The sequence below is a fragment of the Chiloscyllium plagiosum genome, chromosome 16 (genome assembly GCF_004010195.1).
Source record: "Chiloscyllium plagiosum isolate BGI_BamShark_2017 chromosome 16, ASM401019v2, whole genome shotgun sequence".
NCBI classification, from domain to species: domain Eukaryota; kingdom Metazoa; phylum Chordata; class Chondrichthyes; order Orectolobiformes; family Hemiscylliidae; genus Chiloscyllium; species Chiloscyllium plagiosum.
This window is the reverse complement of record NC_057725.1, coordinates 60,413,260-60,433,924: the sequence shown is the minus strand read 5'-3', so window position 1 is coordinate 60,433,924 and position 20,665 is coordinate 60,413,260. Positions and strand designations below refer to the sequence as shown.

Below are 20,665 nucleotides of genomic sequence, written 5' to 3'. Positions count from 1 at the left end.
TCACAAGAGTCGACAATTCAGCTTCTCGAGCCTGCTCTGCCATTTGATACAATGATGGCTGATCTCATCTTGGCCTCAACTCCACTTTCCTATCCACTTTCCAGAACCCTTCAACCCATTACTAAATAAAAATTGTATCTCCTCCTTAAATTTACTCAGTCACCCACGTCCCCAGCCAGGTGCTGTTGACAAGGGATTTCCAGAATTTTAACCCTGCAATGATGAATAATGATAATTTAGTTTTCGTCACTGACGGGTGACTTAGAAAGAAACTTGGACGGGGCAGTGCCTGTATGAATTTGCTTCCCTTGATCTACCAGATGACTCCCAGAATTCTGCATTGCTTCTTGTAGATGATGCACACTTTTGTCCTGGTGGTGGACGGAGTCAGTGTTTAAGATGCTAGGGGAATGGTGATCAAGCCTGGATGGTGTTGAGCTTCTTGAGTGTTGTCTGAGCTGCGCTCGTCCAGGCAAGTGGAAGAGTATTTGATCAAACCTGTGCCTTGCAGAGTGTGGACTGCAAACACAGAATACACTACTCAACATTTGACCTTCTCTGTTAGCCACAAAATTTATATAGCTGTTCCAATTTCATTTCTGTCAACGTTGTTACTCCCTAACAAGGATGTTGATCTGCTGATTCAACAACAACAACAACAACAAGAATGTCAAGGGGAAGTGCTTCAGTTCTATCGTCAGTGATATTCATTGGCGGGCACTTGTGTGGCATGAATTTTACTTTCGAGTTATATCAGCCCAATCCCAAATGTCGTCCTCACCCCATGCAGTCACACTGCACAACAGTGCGTGATTTGGCATCCCTGTGCTTTTCTGTCAGTAGTATGATTACTAACTTTCAAATTGCTTCCAAATAATGTCAGTGACTTATCATTTGGTTTCAAAGGATGAGCTTGAGGTGTGATTACATTGTTGGAGTTTATTGAGTGGTTCGTTGTTTAATTTTCAGCAATACTTAGAACAGGATCTGGGAGAAAGTGAGAGTAAAACCCCTCAACTGATATTCCTCTTGCCCAAAGTCACTGATGAAGACTCTAGCACGTTCGTGAGCTGAGAAAATGTTTTCGTGCGGGATGGTGTCCTTGAGTCTCCTTCCCCTACCCCTCCCAAATTTCTCAGTTTATGCTTTCAATTTATAAGGATCTTTCTGCAAATTGGACATGCAGGTGAGCAGTTTGCATACTCTGCTCGGATGGTTTCATATCTTGTGTGTGACTGGGTCTCAGGTCCATATGATGAGTGTAGAAAATGATAGCAGCTTCAGTGGGAATTCACTGTACCAGAGGAGGCAAGGGAAGGCAAGATTTCTTTTCCTACAAAATGGATAAGTGCAAAGATTTCTAGCAAAGAACTAGGCAGCCACTTGGACCCGGGAGAGCTGGCCTTAATAATTAGCCTCTGCTGTGATGTAAAGAATTCTTTTTTTTTCAGAGTGGGTTAGGGGAAATGGCTGAGGTGACAGCTGTTAAGATCAGAGTAATTTTCCGCATCATCTCCTCAGGCCTCTGAGGGTGTATTATAAGGCTGCATAGTGCGCCAGCACTGTGTAATAATCATATAGCAAGCTGACAGACTATGGGGAGATAATAAATGACCGAATGGCAATGCCTGTATTAAAGCTGCAGGGAACGAAGAGGATCTTGGTTTTTAGTTTAGTTTCTTAAGAAGGAAACTGGCCAGTTTCTTTCATTTCTCTTTGTTTTCTATGTAAATCAGCAATCAGTTTTGCATGGAGAAGCTGAATTTGAAATACAAGAGCTCATCCACAAGTTCACCTGTACCTTAACCTGCACCAAGTCCTGATGAGTCATTCCTTCAGTACTTACTGATCAACTTTGGTTCCTGGTCAAGCGATGAATGCCAGGATTTTAAAAATTTTATCCATCCATTTAAAAATCGCCATGTAATCTCTCACCCTGCAATCGTGCCGAATCCCAAAACTGTCCAATAACTTTACATTCCTCCAGTTCTGGCCTCTTGAACAAGCCCCCACTTCCTTTGCTGTATCCATTGTCAGCGTTAACCTCAACATTGTACAATGACCATCTTATGCCTCTATACCTCAAAATAAATTCTTTAAAATGCTGTTTAAGCTTCCTTCTTTCACCATGCTTTTAGTCCCCCATCCCTGTGAGACTTGGTTGCCACATTTTGTGTTACTGGGAAGTACTTTGGAACCCTTTGCTCTGTTAAAGTTGTATAAATCTGTATAAATAAGCTGTAATGCATTGCTGTACGTTTCTTACAGTCACACAGCTCAGTAACAAACTCAACTATTCATACACCAAGAATACTGTATTTTACATATTCTTAACGGTGGGATATTTCACTCTGATCACCTCTAGCTCAGCTCATTCCATTCCTGCCTCTAAATCCGAAGGTTAAGGCTGCCGCTCCACATCACTTACTAAGGGTAAGCTGCATTGTCAGATGTGCTGTCTTTCAGATGAGATTTCAAACTAGATGTCTGGTGCATGTAACGCAAAAAAAACTCCATGAACTGGGTAGTTAACCCTGGTATGACCAATATTAATCCATCAACTAATATCACGGAGGGTTGTGGCGCAGTAGTAGTGCTATTTATCTCTGGGCTGTCTAATACCAGCCAGGCTGTTGGTCACAGGAGTTGTTGAAACAGAACGTTTCATAAATCAGTCTGTGAATCTTTCCACCACTTTCCCACTATTTCCAAAACGTTTGTGTGAAGACACACTGACAATAATTAAATTCACAAGAAAAAAACGGTCTCTATGACATGGCTCTTTGAGGAAATACATAAATCGGCTGAGTGTTTCCTATATTAGGACAGTGACTTATGCTTCAAAAGTGCTTTGACCAAAATAAATAAATTGGCTGCAATGTTCTTTGAGATGTCCAATGTTAGTGAGAGGTGCTACATAAATGAATACTTCTTTCTAGGCCTTGCACCTGACTACTGGGTGTTGAGTGAATGAACATGTAGAAAATTCTACTGGTGGTGCTGTTTTACAGCGCCAATGTTCGTGTCTCTTGGGTCAGAGGCTGTGGTTTTATAGCTGCACTTCAGATGTCATCTAATTCAGGGCAGCGAGTGCTCCTTTGATACACATGTTGTTCTTTGCATTCAGATGTTAAACAGAGACACCATCTGGCACTCACTTTTCCTAGCACTCGTTAAAGTTCTTTCAGTCTCTCAGCCTGTATTCCTCTCAGTCACCACTACTCAAGCACTTTTTGGCTATTGTTTGTACAATCTAACTATACAAATTGAGTGCTTTGTCTTCCTGCATTACAACAGCTTCAAATAGTACTTAATTGTCCCTCAAGTGTTTGAGGACAACTTGACTGGATGAAAGGTGCAACAAAAATGTAAGGTACCTTTTTTTTTTACTTTCTTTCGTGTCGCATGACCAATGGCAGGTACGGTTCGTGTGGCCAATCAGAAATCAAAAGGGATAAATCTTTTAGTCTCCACCAAGACTAGAAGACCTAATAAAAGGGGCCTTTTTTAAAAATTCTGGGGGCTGAAACATTTTGCACATGACTTGACATTGGTTATGTAAACACATGCTCTGCATGAACCAGACAGCACTTGTGAAAGTCTTGCAAAGTAGCTTCGACAAGGACAGAGTTAAGATTTGACTGGGACTGTAATCTGAACTGTGCAGTTGAGGCGTCCTACCATGTATTTCAGAAGTTGATCAGATATTTGCAACAATTCAATTTTATTTGAATCCAAGTGTGCATGTCTGTTTTGTTTTTACTTTTATGGTTTATTGGAAAAGGAGCTGTTTTTCTGTCGCTAGCTTAATTTATTGTTCAGTGCTAGTCACTACAGATGATCTCATAGCAATATTATTTATCTACCGAAGGTGCTTGCGATAAATGGGAGAGTTCACAATGATTTCCTGTCAGAGCTTCTCCCCACCCTTTACAACTTTCAGACCATCCTGTTTATTGGTTGACACCTTTCAACCTTTCTCTGCCTGGTGGTCTGAATTTTCTGACATTGAGATGCAAAGGAAGAGAGAAAAAAAAGGAAGAATTTGCATTTATTAAGTGTCTTTCATGACCTCAAGACTTTCTAGGGTTGAAAGGGTTCAACTTTAAAGAGTTCAGAAAAGACTTACCGGGGATGGAGGGTTTGAGCTGCAGGGAGGGGCTGAATAGGCTGGGGCTGTTTTCCCTGGAGCATCGGAGGCTGAGGGGTGACATTGTAGAGGTTTATAAAATCATGAGGGGCACGGATAAGGTAAATAGACAAGATCTTTTCTTCAGGTAGACCAGTCAGAGGAAGTGGTGGAGGCTGGTACATTTAAAAGGCATCTGGATGGGTAAATGAATAGGAAGGGTTTAATATGAATATGGGCCAAATGCTGGCAAATGGCACTAGATTAATTTAGGATATCAGCGTGGATGGGTTAGATCAAAGGGTCTGTGCTGTACATCTTTATGACTCCAGTCAGTTGTATACTTTTAAAGTGTAAAACATGTTGTAATGTGGAAAATGTGGTAGCAAAAGAAGTTCCCACAAGCAGCACTGAGACAATGCCCAGACCACCTGTTTTTGGTGGCAGGGATTGAGGGATAGGTATTAGCCAAGGGTTAACTGTTCTTTGAATTAGTGCAATGAGATCTTTTACATCTACCTGATTAGACGCCTCAGTGTAACATATTACCCGAAAAGGTGACACTTCTACCAGCATCACACTCCATCAGGACTGCACCGGTGTCATTTTAAATAAATGGCATAAAGCTGTCCAGTCAGACCTGAATCAACAGTTGTTTGACCCTTACAATCAAGGGTGCTGCCATTGAACCAAGGTTCAAGTGGATGAACTTAACATGACGTTACCCACTTGCCAGCTCCACTATTGTACAGCTGCCTGATTAAAGATCACTTTGTCAGTCTTTCCACTCCTTTGCTGACCACCAGAATATGCTGTTCAGATCCGGCACCAGGAAACTATCATCATATCAGACAATGTTGCCATAAAGCTCGGATTTAATGGGCTATACAGTTTTAATTTATAGCTTGTACCAGAGGTTACTCTGTGGTACAGTTTTGATCTTTAAACTCTGTAACTTAAAATATTTTATACTCCTGATTATCACTTTTGATACTGGGGTGCTCCTTTGATTTGAATATTCTTTATTTTTATATAAAATCATCGCTGCATTTCCATGAGGCACTAGAACATGTACAGTGGGTGTCAGTTTGAATCTTAAAAGCCGTTTTCACCTCAACTAAGGAAATCATTTTCAAATGTTTAAAGGTGATCTAAAGATTTTTTTTAAATGTTCTTAACCTCAACTGCAGTCTTTGGTTGCAAGTACTTATCTTCTCATATCACTGTACTAACACTTGAGTGACCTTTTGACTTTGGATATTAATAACATTGAAAATTGTAACATGACTGGGTTTCACTTCAGTTCATGTTCCTGGCATCAGTTTTTGTCAATTCAGTTTTACCAGCTCATTTGATTACAGCAGAAGCAGCTCCCAAGTACCAGTTATCAATGCAGTGAAAGTGTTTCTGTTGCTGTGGTGAGGAGGGGGAGGAGATGGGAAGTGGAAGTTCTGAGGTCGATGCAAGCAGTTCCCATCAGTCATTAAGGGTTGTGTAAATTTACACAGTGTAACAGGAAAGATTGAATCACACTCAAGTGAAGCTGTGGTCATGTGGATTCAGCTGCCAGTTTTTTACATAACGTCATTCAGCTTGTGCACCTAAGATCTGTGTGTGTGTGTCTCTCTCACACACACACTGGCTCACTCTCTCTCACACACAATACATTTGGCTGTCCTCAAGTGTTTTCTGCTCCATTACCATGCAGTACTTTCTATCTCTGGAAGTGGAGGCAGGTAGGTAGCTTATTCTAAGCAGATGGGAGGTAGTATGTACCAAAAGCCACCAAATAAGTCTCATCAACTTGCTTTGCTGATATTTGATTCTATTCTTTATTGTGCCAGTGCCAATGTGGGAGAGATTTTAATGTGCAGCAGTTGCTGAACAAATATTTTTCGTGCGCATGTGTGAGAGAGAGAGATGTGGGAGTGGTGGTAATTAAGTGTACAATGGCAGGGGACCAGTCGGACATTTGGAAAGGAGATTAAGATCGGGCTCAGTTTGTGACATCTCCTCTTGTCTACGCAGCCACTGTCACAGCATGCTCGTGAGGGAACTCCGTTCACTCAAGTAAAACAGCCTGTTCTTGTGGATGTTGCACTGTGAGACAGGCATTAGGGAGCTGTAGCTGTGGAGTGACCTGCAATAGGTGGGCAGTGCAGCTGGCTAACTGAAGATGCTTCAGGATGAAGCATGTTCCAGTTGGAGGTTTGAAGGAAGCAAGTGAGAAATGATAATAAAAACCCTTTTTTGCCTCCTGCATTGCCACAGTCTTTCAGCATTCATAACCAAACAAAGTGTATGGTCATGTGTATATCTGAACATCTTTCCTTGAAGTTTTGCACATTGAGATGGCTGTGGTGTTCATTTCAAAGTTTTGCAATCCATGCTGTGATAGTTCATTGAATCAGGTTTGGTGTGAATTGGCAGCCCTTCAGAAGTGCTGTTCCAAAACTTTCTTAATTGGAGGAACAATGTTTGTCTGCTTTTACTTAACCGGCTTGTTAAACTGATCAGGTTGAGTTTTGTAGATTATGGTGAGGCACACATAAGTAAGGCAGTTTGATGTAACAGTGCAATCATGATAGTTTTATTTTTCTTCCCTCTTGTAGGAGGATTTGCTGCGTTTTCCTCCTGTTTCCCGGGCCTATGTGAGGGCAAACCTACCGCTATCCTGCCAATGAGCATCTCTCAGCCATGTCTACCTGTTGCGAACATCGGGCCTACTCGAATCCTCCCACATTTGTACCTGGGATCGCAGAAAGACGTGCTAAATAAGGTACATTTATATTTCTAGTTACTTAATAAATAGGACTTTAAGTGCATTATCATCAAATTTTTAAAACTGTCACCTTCCAGCTGTCTTTCATATAAATGAGCTTGTGCTCACTGGAATTTAGATGGGTGAGAGGGGATCTTATAGAAACATCTAAAATCCTGATAGGACTGGACAGACTAGGTGCGTGAAGAATGTTCCAGATGTTGGGGAAGTCCAAAACAAGGGGTCAAAGTCTAAGAATAAGCCATTCAGGACTGAGATGAGGAAGAATTTCTTCACTCAATGAGTTGTGAACCTGTGGAATTGTCTCCCACAGGAAGCTTGGGGCCAGTTCATTAGATATATAAGATGGAGGTGGATGTGGCTCTTGCGGCTAAAGGGGTCAAGGGGTATAGGGAGAGGGCGGGAATGGGATAGTGAGATTGCATGATCAGCCATGATCACATTGAATGGTAATGCAGGCTCAAGTGGCCTATTCTTGCATCTATTTTCTATGTTTCTACGAACAGGAGTAGGCCACTTGGCTCCACAAGCCACTCAGTAAGATCATGACTGATTTCCTCCTTTGAAACATGGCTTAACTCTTTGATAAAGAGTTTAAATTGTTACTATCTCCTCATGTGTTTCAGTGCCAAACTCAATTTGGTAATATACTTGTGAGTCACTTTGAGAATCCTACTGAGCAGAAGGCCACTGTGACCCTTTGAAAAAGCTGTTCACTTAGTTCTGTTTCTTGCAAAGTGGAAGCTGATAAGTCAGTAGTTGCACTTCCACATACCGTTGGCAAACCATCTAACTGCGGTGCTGTGTGACCTGCAGGTTAGCTCAGGGACCATGCTACATCCTATGTAGGTCTGATTTCAGCCAGCATTCACTTTGTTTCAGGCTCTGCTTTTGAACATGAGTAGCAGTATATCATCTCAACAGCTCTTTTTAGCACCTGATAATCTTGTTTTAACACGCCACCCTGTGATTTATCTTCCTTTTGTATACTTGGAAGCTACTTAACTGCTTGATAATTATGGCCATCACTTAGCCAGTACCTGGTCATTAATTCTTTTGTGTGCAATCCTGTAATGGCCATTAAAGGCTTTCACACCTTGGAGTTTATGCTGGGGATTATTTTTGTGCTCACATTCACCCTGCAGAGTGTGAAAAGGCGCTCCGAAATCAGCCGGCTGCCTCTCACATCTCTTTAGAAATGTCAGCTGTGTGTTTGCCCCTGTAATTGTCCAGGAAGTGAGGCCAAATACTTCTCCCAGTATGGGGGAACGTTCAATCACCAGCTGTAGTTGGACAGTTGATGGAGGTTTTATCACAACCAATGCACCAGCCTTTTGTCTGTAATCCTCCTCCAATAACAAAAATGCTGAAGTGGAGTCCAATTGAGCTATACAGAGCTATGACGGGTGGAAAAGGAGAATCCTTTCCCTTTGCTAGAGGAGTCAGTAACCAGGAGCACAGAATTACATAACTATGTTGCAAAAGGAGACCATTCAGCCCATCATGCCTCTATCAGTTCTATTACCTAGTGCCAATCTCCTGTCCTTTCCACATACCTCTGCCCACTACTTCCATCCAAATAACCCTCCAATGCCCCCTTGAAAACCTCATTTGAACCTCCCTCTACTAGAGAGTCAGAGAAAAGTGGCACAGGAAATGGCCCTTTGGTCCAATGTGTCAGTGCTTGTCAAAAACAGCCACCCAACTGTTCTCATCCCGTTTACCAACACTTGGCCCACAGCCTTATATACCTTGGCACCATAAATGCACATCTAAGTACTTATAGAGTCAGAGCCATACAGCATGGAAACAGACCCTTAGGTCCGACCAGTCCATGGCGAACGTAATCCCAAACTAAACTAGTCCCACCTGCCTGCTGCTGGCCCATATCCCTCCAAACCTTTCCTATTCATGTAGTTATCCAAGTATCTTTTAAACGTTGCAACGGTGCCCACATCCACCACTTCCTCAGGAAGTTCATTTCACACACAAACCACCCTCTGTGTAAACAATTTGCCCCCATGTCCTTTTTAAATCTCTCTCTCCTCTCACCTGAAAAATATGCCCCCCAGTCTTGAAAGCCTCCACCCTTGGGAAAGTACACCTGCCATTAATCCTGTCAATACCCGTTGTGTTCTTATAAACCTCTATATGGTCACTTCTAAATCTCCTCTACACTCCAGGAAGAAAGGTCCCAGCCTATCTAAGCCAGTCTTACTGAGTTCCAGATTCCCACCGTCCTCTGGGTGAAAAAAGCTTTTCCTCACATTTCCAGGCAATACATTACATACACTAACAACCCGTTGTATTAAAAAAAAGCCTTTTCTCACCTCACCCTTGCTTCCTTTGCTCATCACTTTAAATCTGTGCCCTCTCATCTTTTTTGCTTTTTACAAGTAGGGCCCATTTTGGAGGTAAAGTGTTGGGAGATTTAGAGGCATTACGGGGAAACTTTCTTTCACCTTGATAGGTGTTCAATGCCTCTAAGGATCGTAGAGGCAGGAACCCTCGAAACCGCTAAGAACTATTTCAATGAGCACTTGAAACACCCTACCATGCAAGGCTATAGGCCAGTGCTGGAAAATGGGATTACAATAGATAGATGCTTCATGGCCACCACAGAAATAATGGGCTGTAGGGTCTTTTCCCATGCTGTAAAAACTCTCATCACTTTTCATAAATGAAAAACACATAGGGTGTTAAAGAGAAGTTATGTCTATGATCATTCTTCCAGGTTGTATGCACCTGTGACCAGGAAATGAATCGTTAATTCCTGGAGACTCCAAGGAAATCTGGGATAATTGGCAATCTGAGGGAAGAGGGGAGATTATTGCATGTTAGTTGGAGTTTAGGGCTAAGCAATGGTGCATACTGCAGGGAGCTTTAACAAAGAGAAAGGCAGGGAGAGAACAAATGTATTATAAAATCAAAAGTGGCATCTGATTCTAAACTAAAACTACAGGTGCTAGAAATCGGGCAAAATAAAATTGAGAGAGAGAGAGAGCAAACCAGTTAAGCAAATACAAAGAGAAAAAAAGCATTTTGGGATTGGAGAGGTTTCATTAGAATTGGCAACTAGAACTATTGATGGTGATTTTGCTTTAGTGGGCTTTCACAAAATCTAGTCAGCCTCTGACCCAAAGGAATTGTAACTCAATGGCTTTGCAACAAAGCAGAGTGGAACTCTCCAGTCATCCAGCTTTTTCAAGCAGGCTGGTTTCAATGATAGTCACACAGTGATCTTCACAATGACAAAAAGCTCAGCAGTTTCTGGTTTTCGTTTGCTGCACTTACAGAAGAAAATATATGTAGGATCCTACATTTTAGGGGGAAAAAAGGCCAAATTTACCTGCTGCCATAACTTTGCTGGTATTGTCTCTAACCTGATGGGGCCATTAGACTCAGCTGATCTGTGCAGCTATTAAGACTGCAAACACTAATCATCTGTCTATCCTGCCACCCACCATCTGTCCCTCTAGTCCTTTCTTCCTCATGGATGTATTAAAATTCCCCTGTTTCATCTGTTCTATGGCCAAGTGTACCACATCTTCACACTTCTCTGTGTTTAAGAGGAATTCTTCCTAAACTTTGCACTTCATCTGTTAGTGACATCCACGAATGTTTGTGAGGCAGAACAGTATATTGGATACATTCAATGGACCTGGGCTGGCACAATGGCTCAGTCGTTCAATTCCACCTCAAGTGACTGTCTGTCTGTGTGGAGTTTGCACATTCTCCCCGTGTCTGCGTGCATTATTCAGGGGTAAATATAGGGTAGGAGGAATGGGTCTGGGTGGGTTACTCTTCAGAGGTTCGGTGTGGACTTGTTGGGCCAAAGGCCCTGTTTCCACATTGTAGGGATTCTATGATAAATTGCCCCAATGGTCTAGGAGGTATGTAGGCTGGGGGTTTATTGCAGGGTGGGATGCACTTTAGAGGATCAATGTGGTCTCAGTGGGCTGATTGGCCTGCTTCCACACTGTAGCGATTAAATGACTTCTAAAACCTCATTTCTTCTGTTTTTTGAGCTGGGAAGAAAAGGGTGTCTTGCTGCATGGTAAAAAGTTAATGGCATTCAAAGCTTTTTTTTCGCTGTCCTTTCACACACACACACACACTTGTTTCTCTTTGATGAATAGTGGCTATGTGGTGGATGTATTCCTGAGATGGTTATCAGCTCACTAAGTCTTGAACTTGGAGCTCCTGACCCTGAAGTAGAGATTGCCTGTAAAATTGTCATTGCTAGAAGTGTTTCAGAATTGGGATTTGAAAACCTGTTTTGTGTACATATATTAATCTGTAACCATTTTCCTGTTCCAGGACTTAATGGTACAGAATGGAATCACATATGTTCTTAATGCCAGCAACTCTTGTCCCAAGCCTGACTTCATCTCAGAGAGTCACTTCATGCGCATTCCAGTCAATGACAACTACTGCGAGAAGCTTTTACCCTGGTTGGATGAATCCATTGTTTTTATCGGTGAGATATGTGGCATGTTTTGAGCACCATTACTGACACACTGTGCAGATGTGAGCAATAAGATTGCCTTTGAACGGTAACCGTTCTGTGATGGTTTGGGACCACAACTCCCAGCACACTGTAGAGAGGTGTGTGTGAAACAACAGCTTAGAAAATGAACTGTGTGCGCACACATAGTCAGTCCATTGTACTGACACATACCTAAGTACCTGGTCTGTTACCCAGTTGTCATGCACCCACTTATTCTGTTCCTATGTTGGCAGGTAACTAGGAAGCTCAGTAGCAGTCAATTCATGACAACATAGCTGCCTTTTTTGTGCTGTCTTATGCATTGACATGAGAATCTGTTGTACAAGGTCTACTCAAAGCCACATTACGGCAAGCTGTCCTCTAGATTTTCAGTGGAGGGCTCTTGTAGTGCAAACGTACAGTCCCTATCCCTGGACTGGAAGGCCCAGCTTCAAGTCCCACTACTCCAGGGGGTGTGTGATAATATCTCTGAACACGTTGATTAGAAAAATATGTTAAAAATTTTAAAAATCAACTGCCTTTCCTGGCTCCAAGAATTTGATCCCGGTGCTCTGAGAGAAAGTGAATGATGTGTCTTCCTATTCAGGCAGTTTCTGGTTCCACGTTGTCTCAGATGCACTGTCAATGGAGGTGGGGAAAACAAGCATGTTAGCAACATTTAAGGTGTATCTTGATAAACATGTGAACATGAGGTGAATAGAGGATGTGATGCCATGCGTGGGCAATAAGTAGTGAGTCTAAGTAAGAACTAGGAATCGGCGCAAGCTTGGTGGGCCGAAGGGCCTGTTCCTGTGCTGTATTATATTGCATAAGGTAGAATAGTTAGACTGTGTGTTAGGGGAAAACGGATGCATTCTACTCAAATCGTTCTCTGCTTCTCTCTAGACAAAGCAAAGGTCTCCAACTGTCGAGTACTTGTCCACTGTTTGGCTGGGATCTCTCGATCAGCGACTGTTGCCATTGCCTATATCATGAAGACAATGGGTCTGTCCTCGGATGATGCTTACAGGTAAATGCTACGAGACCTCGACTGCAAACTTCAGGGTCTGACTTGCAGTTAATGGAGTAATTTTGATCTCGATCATGTTGCATTCTTAATGTACTACTTTCTCCCCTTTCTTTCATCCCTGTATTAGTGCTTGTGAGAAGCCCTTTGATTCATTCCAAAAACCACCATATACGGACCCTGTTAAAATGCTTTCAGTAATGAGCTATTCAGTCCGACACCAAGAAAGGCAATCATTATACTGTAGGAACTTACCCTTCTGACGTGCACGTTGTATATTATCTAGTTTACATGACACAGCTTGACAAAGTAAGAAGCAGAGCAGAACCAATTATATTATTGAGTGTGAATGAGAATGAAGGATACTGCCAAGCACATTGTGGTACTGGTGAAATTGTAAAAATTAGTATGAAGGCTGTTATCAATGGCATTGTCTCATGTGTGTCTATGTTGAGCTGTGTCTCTGTTGTGTTAGGATATATTAGTTAATTTGGCTCTGTGGTTAGATTGTAACAAAATGAACAAAACCCAATCTTTGGTAAACTCACAAAAATGCCCCATACCCGACATGTTTACTTTTGGCCTGTAGCTGTTAGAGTGATACCTGTCTGTAGAAAGCATGAATCTACTGCAATTTAAAAACAGCTAGAAAGGGGTTTGGTCACTTTCCAGTGAAACAGTGGTCTGTTTAACAGCTCTCTTGACTTATATTTTCATTGAGGCCACTTGACTTATATTTTAATTGAGGCACTAGAATAAAATTACCCACAGAAAGAGATCAGCTTGGCTGAAGCTCTCATTATTACGTGTCAGTAATAAGTGAGTTACGGCAGCACAGACTGTAAGTGGAACTTGAGGCTGGTTCTATCCCTTATGCATGTGAGCCAGTGGGGGAAAGGACAAATGCTTTGCCCAGTATTTGTACCGTAGGAACAGTGGGCATCCTATCTTCTTCCTGACATCTAACAATGAGATGGCCTTGAGGTACACTTGCATGTGCAAGTCCCATTATCCATAAGGAATATATTGAATGGAACATAGGTATTTTTTATAACAGGTATCTGGCCGGCTGCCTGTGCCTTGCTTCTGAAGCTGCAGATCTCCCTCGCCAGACTGGTCGGGAACAGAATGCACACACATAGGGAAAAAAACCTTGTCTATTTACCCTGGGGTTGGGGTGTCCAGAACTAAAGGGTTTAGAGTGAGAGGGGAAAAACTTATAAGGGACCTAAGAGCCAAGTTTTTCAAGCAGAGGGTGGTGCCTATATGGAATGAGCTGCCAGAGGAAGTGGTCAAGGTTGGTGCAATTACAGCATTTAAAAGGCATCTAGATGGGTATATGAATAGGAAGGGTTTAGAGGGATATGGGCCAAGTGCTGGCAAATGGGACTAGATTAGGTTAGGATATCTGCTCAGCATGGATGAGTTGGACCGAAGGGTCTGTTTCTGAGCTGTACATCTCTATGACTCTTATCTTTGCCCTGTGCCCAGCACAGATCCAAACCGAGCGGAGGCAAGCCCTCAGCAATTGACTGGACTGCTGTGGGCTTTTAGAAGTAGCTAATTCACCCTCAGTTGCAGGGAAGAGGATGGGAGTCTTGAAGTCTTGCTGTGCATGTATGTAAGTGACCAGTAACCCAAGAAAAAGTTTAAAGAGTGAGCTTTGTTGGCAGCAATTCTGAAGGTGAGGGTTTGGGGGGGAAAACTAATGCTGGCCTGAAAGCCATGGGCTTAAGCTTCTTCTGTGTTCTCCCCAAAGGTTTGTCAAGGACCGAAGGCCATCGATTTCTCCCAACTTCAACTTCATGGGCCAGCTGCTGGAGTACGAGAAGAACCTGAAGCTTCTGAAGGTGCGCTCGCTAAGCTCCCTGAAGCCTCAGGCGGACTGGCTGGAGGAGGACGTTGACAGAGAGGTGACCGACGTCTGCAGGGGCATCTTGGAGAGGACGTGTCCCGCCTTCTCCACGCCGGAGCCCACGGGGCAATGCGCAGAGAAGGAGGCGGGCCAGCAGTGCGGTGGTTCAGAGAGCGGCGGCGCCGCCGCCACCGAGTGCAGGAACGCCACCCACATCAGCCTGCAGCAGGGCCTCAACGGGCTGCACCTGTCCAGCGAGCGGATTCAGGACACCAACCGGCTCAAGCGCTCCTTCTCACTGGACATCAAGTCTTCCTACTCGCCAAGTGCCAGCTTCAGTCCCGGCAAGGCCGCCACGCCCATCGATTCGGACGACATCCCGAAGCTCTGCAAACTCGAGGTCAGGCTGGCCAGCCCCAGCACCGAGCAGCGCCCCCTGAGCCTGGAGAGCCCGGATAAGCCGGCGGGCCCGGAGGTCGGCGCCGAGACCAAGGCCCGGCAGAGGCGCAAGCCCAAGCACGCCGGCGGCCTCTCGAACTCCTCCAGCCCGGCGGCGCACCCGCTGAGCTTGAACGTGACCCGGGCCGGCGTGCCCTGCCCGATCCACAACGTGGAGGACAACCTGAAGCAGGCGCTGCTGCTGAACGTCCCGAGCGCCCAGCAGCTGGGGGGGGGTCGCTGGGCCAAGCACTCCGAGCCGCCGGCTCCCTCCTCGGCGGCCGCCGGCGTCAACGCGCCGTGGTACTACGGCGCAGACTCGCAGGTCGCCCACGTGCCAGGGGGCGTGACTCTCTTCAACGGCGCCGGCGGCGGCGGCGGTTGCCCCAGCTCGTACGCCCAGTTCGCGTGCAGCTCGGCGCCCAACGGCTGCGAACCACCGTACGGGGCAGTGCGGCTGCGCGAGAAACAGCCCGAGGCGAGGGACACGCGGCGCAGCTGGCACGAGGAGGGCGCCATTGAGAAACAGTTCAAGCGGCGGAGCTGCCAGATGGAGTTCGAGGACGGCATGTCAGAGAGCAGGTCGAGGGAAGACCTGGGTAAGATAGGGAAGCAGTCCAGCTTCTCCGGCAGCATGGAAATCATCGAGGTGTCGTGACACCTCTGGGAATGGGTGAAAGAGAGAGACTGTGGTTATTTATCGCCTGATAGTTTGGAACCGCGGACCTGGTTATTTTTGTTTCTTAAGAAAGAGGCGCGGCGTATCTCCTCTGACACAGAAAGTGGGTTGACACTTCTCTTGAGACTTGTCTTGGAACATTTTTAGAAAAAGCTAATTTATTTCTCCACACGCATTCTGGCAATGGTGAAAGACGAGGGAACTGGCCACCCCGTTTGAAGTTGTACAGTACGGTATTTAAGTACTTCAAGCAATACTCAAAGAAAGTCTGGTTTTATCTTATTAATTATATATATTTTTTCTGTTTTATGTTTTCCTTTGTTCTCGCATCAAACCCTGGTCTGCTACCTGAGAAGGCCAGTTATTGCACTTTGTTCTTCCTTGTCAGTGACTGAGCCAGTTGAAATGTAGACTGCTACAGTAAAGGCTGGAAAAGTACCTTCTATATGAGATAATCTGTATGAACTGATTGCGAATGGATGCAGACATTAATATGATGTAAATAGTGGTGTATCTATTATTATGGCTGATTTAAATGTTTTTGAATAGTTTAATGATATCCTGGCTGCTTGATGCAAATACCTCAGGTTTGAATAAACATAATAATTAAAAAAAGGCTTTTTCTTTCCCCCCCACCCCCACCCCCGCAACAGCCCCTTTCCCCTGTACTTGGGCTGCAACAATACAAAAGAAAAGGGAAAAAAAAGAATCGTCTCAGGTTTTTTAAAACTGACTGATTTCTGGGGACTCTCGGGCAAGAGAGTCAGAGATCAGTCTCGCTCAACTTCAGACCTGCTTAATCGCTGAGTGCCAGTCTTGCATGCCCACTGGCAGAAACATATGATAATGGTACAGCAGCTCGTGCCAATAACCATGTTTTAGACAAGCCTTGCTGGGGACCTCTCAGTAGCAGCGGCATCCCATTTTGTCCTTGAGAGCTGCATGTTATATTCTTTCTTCTCTCTGCCTTGTTGCTTGTTCTTTATCTAACCACCTTGGCGCCTGGACAGGAAAGCAGCTTATTGTAAACACAAAAAGGGAACAGGTCATTTCTGGTCCAGCCTGGCTGCAGGAGAAGCTGTTGACTTTACTATGTGATTTGCCTCTAGCCCAGCAATGTGAGGCTGAAGCCTGGTGACTGCATTGCAGATGGATTGAAATCTTTCCTTCAAGTAAAGAACTGTTTCTGATTATTTTTATCTGGCTTCGCTGCAAAAAAAAAGCATCAAAGTTATTTATATTTTGGGTTTTGAAAAGTTAACTAGCCGTGCTTTTAATTTAAATTGGCCATCACGATGGTGTTTTTACTGACAAGACCAGACCCTCTTGTTCATTTCTAAAAGCTGCTGGTTTTGATAGAGCCAAGTGGTTTGTGAGATCATTTCGGAGGCCAGTTGAGAACAAACCTCATTTTCTAAGACTGGAGGAGTTACCGACTGGGCAAAGAAGGCAGGTTTCCTTCAATAAATACTTCATTCAACCAACTAGAATTACACGGCAGCTACACAATCACTTTTTACCGGTCCCAGCTTTTTAATTATTTCCAATAAAATTTTTTAAAACTGATTTTCATTTCCTCAACAATCAAGGTGGAAGTTATGCTCCTGTTCTTTGAAATGTCTTCCCTCACCATCTCCCTTCTTGCCTTCAGAACCCATCAACGGTCCTTCGCTTCGATGGTGTCTTTCTTGCTTCTGATGCCTCTCTCTCTTCAGAGTCTACCTTTTGACTCTTGTTCTGTCTTGTCTGCCCCTTCCCAGTAAGATTTATAGCAATGTCAGTCTCACAACAATCCCATGGCAGACCTCTTAGCTCCTGAAAGATTGAGGAAAATGATCACCAATTTTTGATTTGTCATTGTGGGTAAATGGGATTGTTATATAACTTAACCCACCTTTCACTGGTTGAATTTCTCCACAGATGCTGCCAGTGTAACTCCTCCTATTGTTCACCAGGCAAATTCACAGGACACGTTTACCCCAATCAAAAATAAATGACAAACTTAAAATCTATTTACATATCCACCAACGCAGGGAAACCCATGAACCAGACAATTCTGAGATATGGACTCTGTCCTCTCTTTGCAACCATTACAGTTTGCCAGTTCTGAATTTTGAAGTGATCTCACAACACTGCCTGTACTCAGGCAATGCAGTTGCAGATCATGAGCATCAAGCTGGTCTTTGGCTGACTGACTGCTGCACTATTTACTTGAAAGTTTTATTTAAGAAAGGAGGGAGGGATGGTACGATGGCACATGGTACTGCAGCGTGGTGACTGATACATATGCAGATTCCATTCTATTCAGTTCTCAATCGGAATTGCACTAAGTGGTAAAATAATCTAGAGGGAGGGAAACCACCATGAAAGAAAATTATTCTCAACACCTCTTTAGTCAACCTATTCATCCCAACAAGAGCCAATGCACGTTATCCACAATTAATAATCAAAAACACAATAATAGGATTTGAGTGAGTCATGAGTTTTATGGCATTGCATTGTGGTAGTTGAGTAAATGGGCTTATTGTGGAATCTGAGTTGGCACTCGTGCAGTTTAGATCTTTTGTTCAATCGAGGTGATAACAGCACTTCCTCAGACCCATGCTTATCTATATTGTTAAGTTAAGGCATTATCAGAAAAATGGAAGACTGACATTTCATAGGCGCTGTTGTGCAATGTTCTTTCTTCTGTCATTCTGCCTCTACAATTATGATAGGACCTACCCGAGCAAAGTCTTTAAAATTAGATTTCCACGCACCTTATTGTTCCCATCTGATTTACTGTTGGTCTTCAGGGCAAGTACAAATGTGAGTGGACAATTCAATCCTCAGACCTGTTCCAGAATTCAGTGATATCTTGGCTGATCTGAAGCAAAGTTAAAAGTCAATTCTTTTTTATTGGGTTGTATGTTGTTTGGTAAACTATTAAGTTTTTTGGACTTTTTTTTGTACTTGCCCCTCTCTCTGCTTCACTTGGGATGCTATTAATAAAATGCATCTCCAATCTCAAATAAGCCTCAATAAAAAAACATGTCCTGACTGTCTACCCTCTAACTATAGGATCAGGTCAGTTTGTTGAGTCCAGGACAAATACAGGCATTCCCTTACCAGGAACGCAGACGTAGAATCAAGGTGGGAGATGAGAGCTGTAGGTCTGTAAGTCCAGAATCACTAGTTGGGAGACATGCAGCACTGCAGGCATTTTTGGATATTTAGTGCAAAAAAATTGTTCTTTAACCTTCTACCGGGCTCCTTCATGTTGCTTGCCCTTGTCAGATCCTCACTGGAATGTAAATAAGGTTGTGGTGCAGGTCTAATGTGATCTAATTGAATGTTGGAACGGGTTTGAGAAGGTGAATGACCTACTCCTATTTCTGTATTCCAATCTGAGCAGGACCCAAGGTTGCCATCTTTCAGAGCTCTTGCTAATAGGCATGCATTGCGACTGGAAAAGTCAAATGAGCTGATGCATATCATTACATACTGTCCCTTGAAACCCATGGAGAAATCTACAAATCCGTGGGCAGGACCAAGATGCAAGGAGCACAAGTACCTTTTTCATAGATTTGGACCTGGAACTGAATAGCCTCTAGTTCAAATCATCCCTATTGTTTCAGAGTTGTGCATGTAGGATGTTAAAGAACAGTTATCTTTTTCTCAAAAGAATGACAGACCTCAAAATAATAGTTTAAAATGACAAGTAGTGAAGTTTCTCTGTTAATTATTGATAGGGTGTAATTATTTTCATTATGAAAAGGAAAGTGAGGAACTTAGAATATTTTCATTTAAAAATTCAGTGCAGTATTGAGTTCATTGCTACAAGTGAACACTGAAGGAGGCAGTCACAGTGGTGAAGAAGAGGAATTAGATAAACCTGTGAAAAAGCAAATGAGAACGTTAAATAATTTAAGAGACATATTAAATAGAATGAGATTGGATTTCTGTTATTTGGCCAATTAGGTGCCCCTGAACTCTTCATGCTAGAATTTATACAAGTGATGTCTTGCAGTGGGGATGGTGGGGGTGAAAGAAAACCCACATGTTATTGTTGTCATGGTGACCCACATCATGATAGTGTTTCAGCACAATTTCCAAAAAAAAGAGAAACCATATTCTTTCAATGGAGCTCCTTTTGGGAATGTATATTCTTATTGCCAGTCTGGGCAGTGTGCAGCCTTTTATAACTAATAACTTAAGAATGATTATAAGAGATTGCCTCCCATCTAATATTTATTTATTTAACCCCTGGCCTGTGTGAGTTCTGTTCTGGAGTAAAACTCATACATTGGCACGTGCCACGCTTTTCAGCCCGGCCATCTTAGCCTTGTAAGGGAGTGAGAAGTATTATTGAAAAGGAGCATTTGTCATACCCATCAACAAGATTGTTTGTCATGAATGAGTTGCCGAGAAATTTTTCAAAATTCTTCTTGCTATTGGGAAAAAAGTTTTGATTTATATATTGCTGCCCTCAGTTCAAAGCCTTACCCTAACGGACTCCTCTCCCACTTACCCTGCTATCCCTTGTCCCACTCCACTTTATAAATTTCTTGAACACTGTGTCCTGGCAACTTTTTCTTCCAACTACACTGGCTTGACTTTAGTATTTCAATTTCCTGTCATAATGAGCTATGGCGAGAGATGCAAATCAAAAATACAAATCGTGTAGATTAAATATTTATTATAATGACATTTGATGCTTTCCTTTGGTCATCCCTTTCTGTTTTAGTCTTGTTTCCACCCAAGCTTTTTATGACTTTCTTTTCAGTCTGTTTGTTGTGTATCGTAGCCTTTATCCTGTGTGATTGACGCATCATTTTGCTGGTCTTTTACATTGTGAAGTATTTGATATTGTTACCAAGTGTAATGAAGAAATTTCAATTTCTGTTACTAGCTCTATTTATTGAATGCTGTATCATGGTGCTTTTTTGTATTTGAAAAGTGGTGTAATAAATAAATGGATAGACATTTTAACTTTGTGTCCTTTCATGTCTAATATGTCAGTCTGCAGGATCTTATTCATAGGCAATAGCTTGAAGCAGAAATGTTCAGCTGCTTGCTAAGAAGTTGGGCATTCTCTTGTTCAAATAATCCTGTTCTTCCACATTTTAGATCTAGAGGATAATGTCAGTATTTTAACCTTTGGAATCTAAAGGCTGATATTGTAATTATAACCATTGTGGGAAATTCAGGTATTATTGCAGGACAAGAATAATTTGGGGAGTAGGGGATGACTGAATGATGCATTGTGTTAGAATACAATACCTCT

At 43.0% G+C, this 20,665-nt stretch overlaps 1 protein-coding gene across 2 annotated transcripts in view; it reads left to right on the top strand.

Moving 5' to 3' along the window:
- Positions 1-20,370, top strand: part of LOC122557954 (dual specificity protein phosphatase 8-like) — a 222,225-nt gene extending 201,855 nt beyond the window's left edge. For both annotated transcript variants that reach the window (XM_043706218.1, XM_043706219.1), the window contains 4 exons: positions 6,742-6,908; positions 11,232-11,391; positions 12,307-12,430; positions 14,187-20,370. In XM_043706218.1, the coding sequence (XP_043562153.1) occupies positions 6,742-6,908; positions 11,232-11,391; positions 12,307-12,430; positions 14,187-15,378 (1,643 nt within the window). In that variant the 3' untranslated portion in view covers positions 15,379-20,370. The remainder of the gene's footprint in view (positions 1-6,741; positions 6,909-11,231; positions 11,392-12,306; positions 12,431-14,186) is intronic.
- Positions 20,371-20,665: the final 295 nt, after the last annotated feature.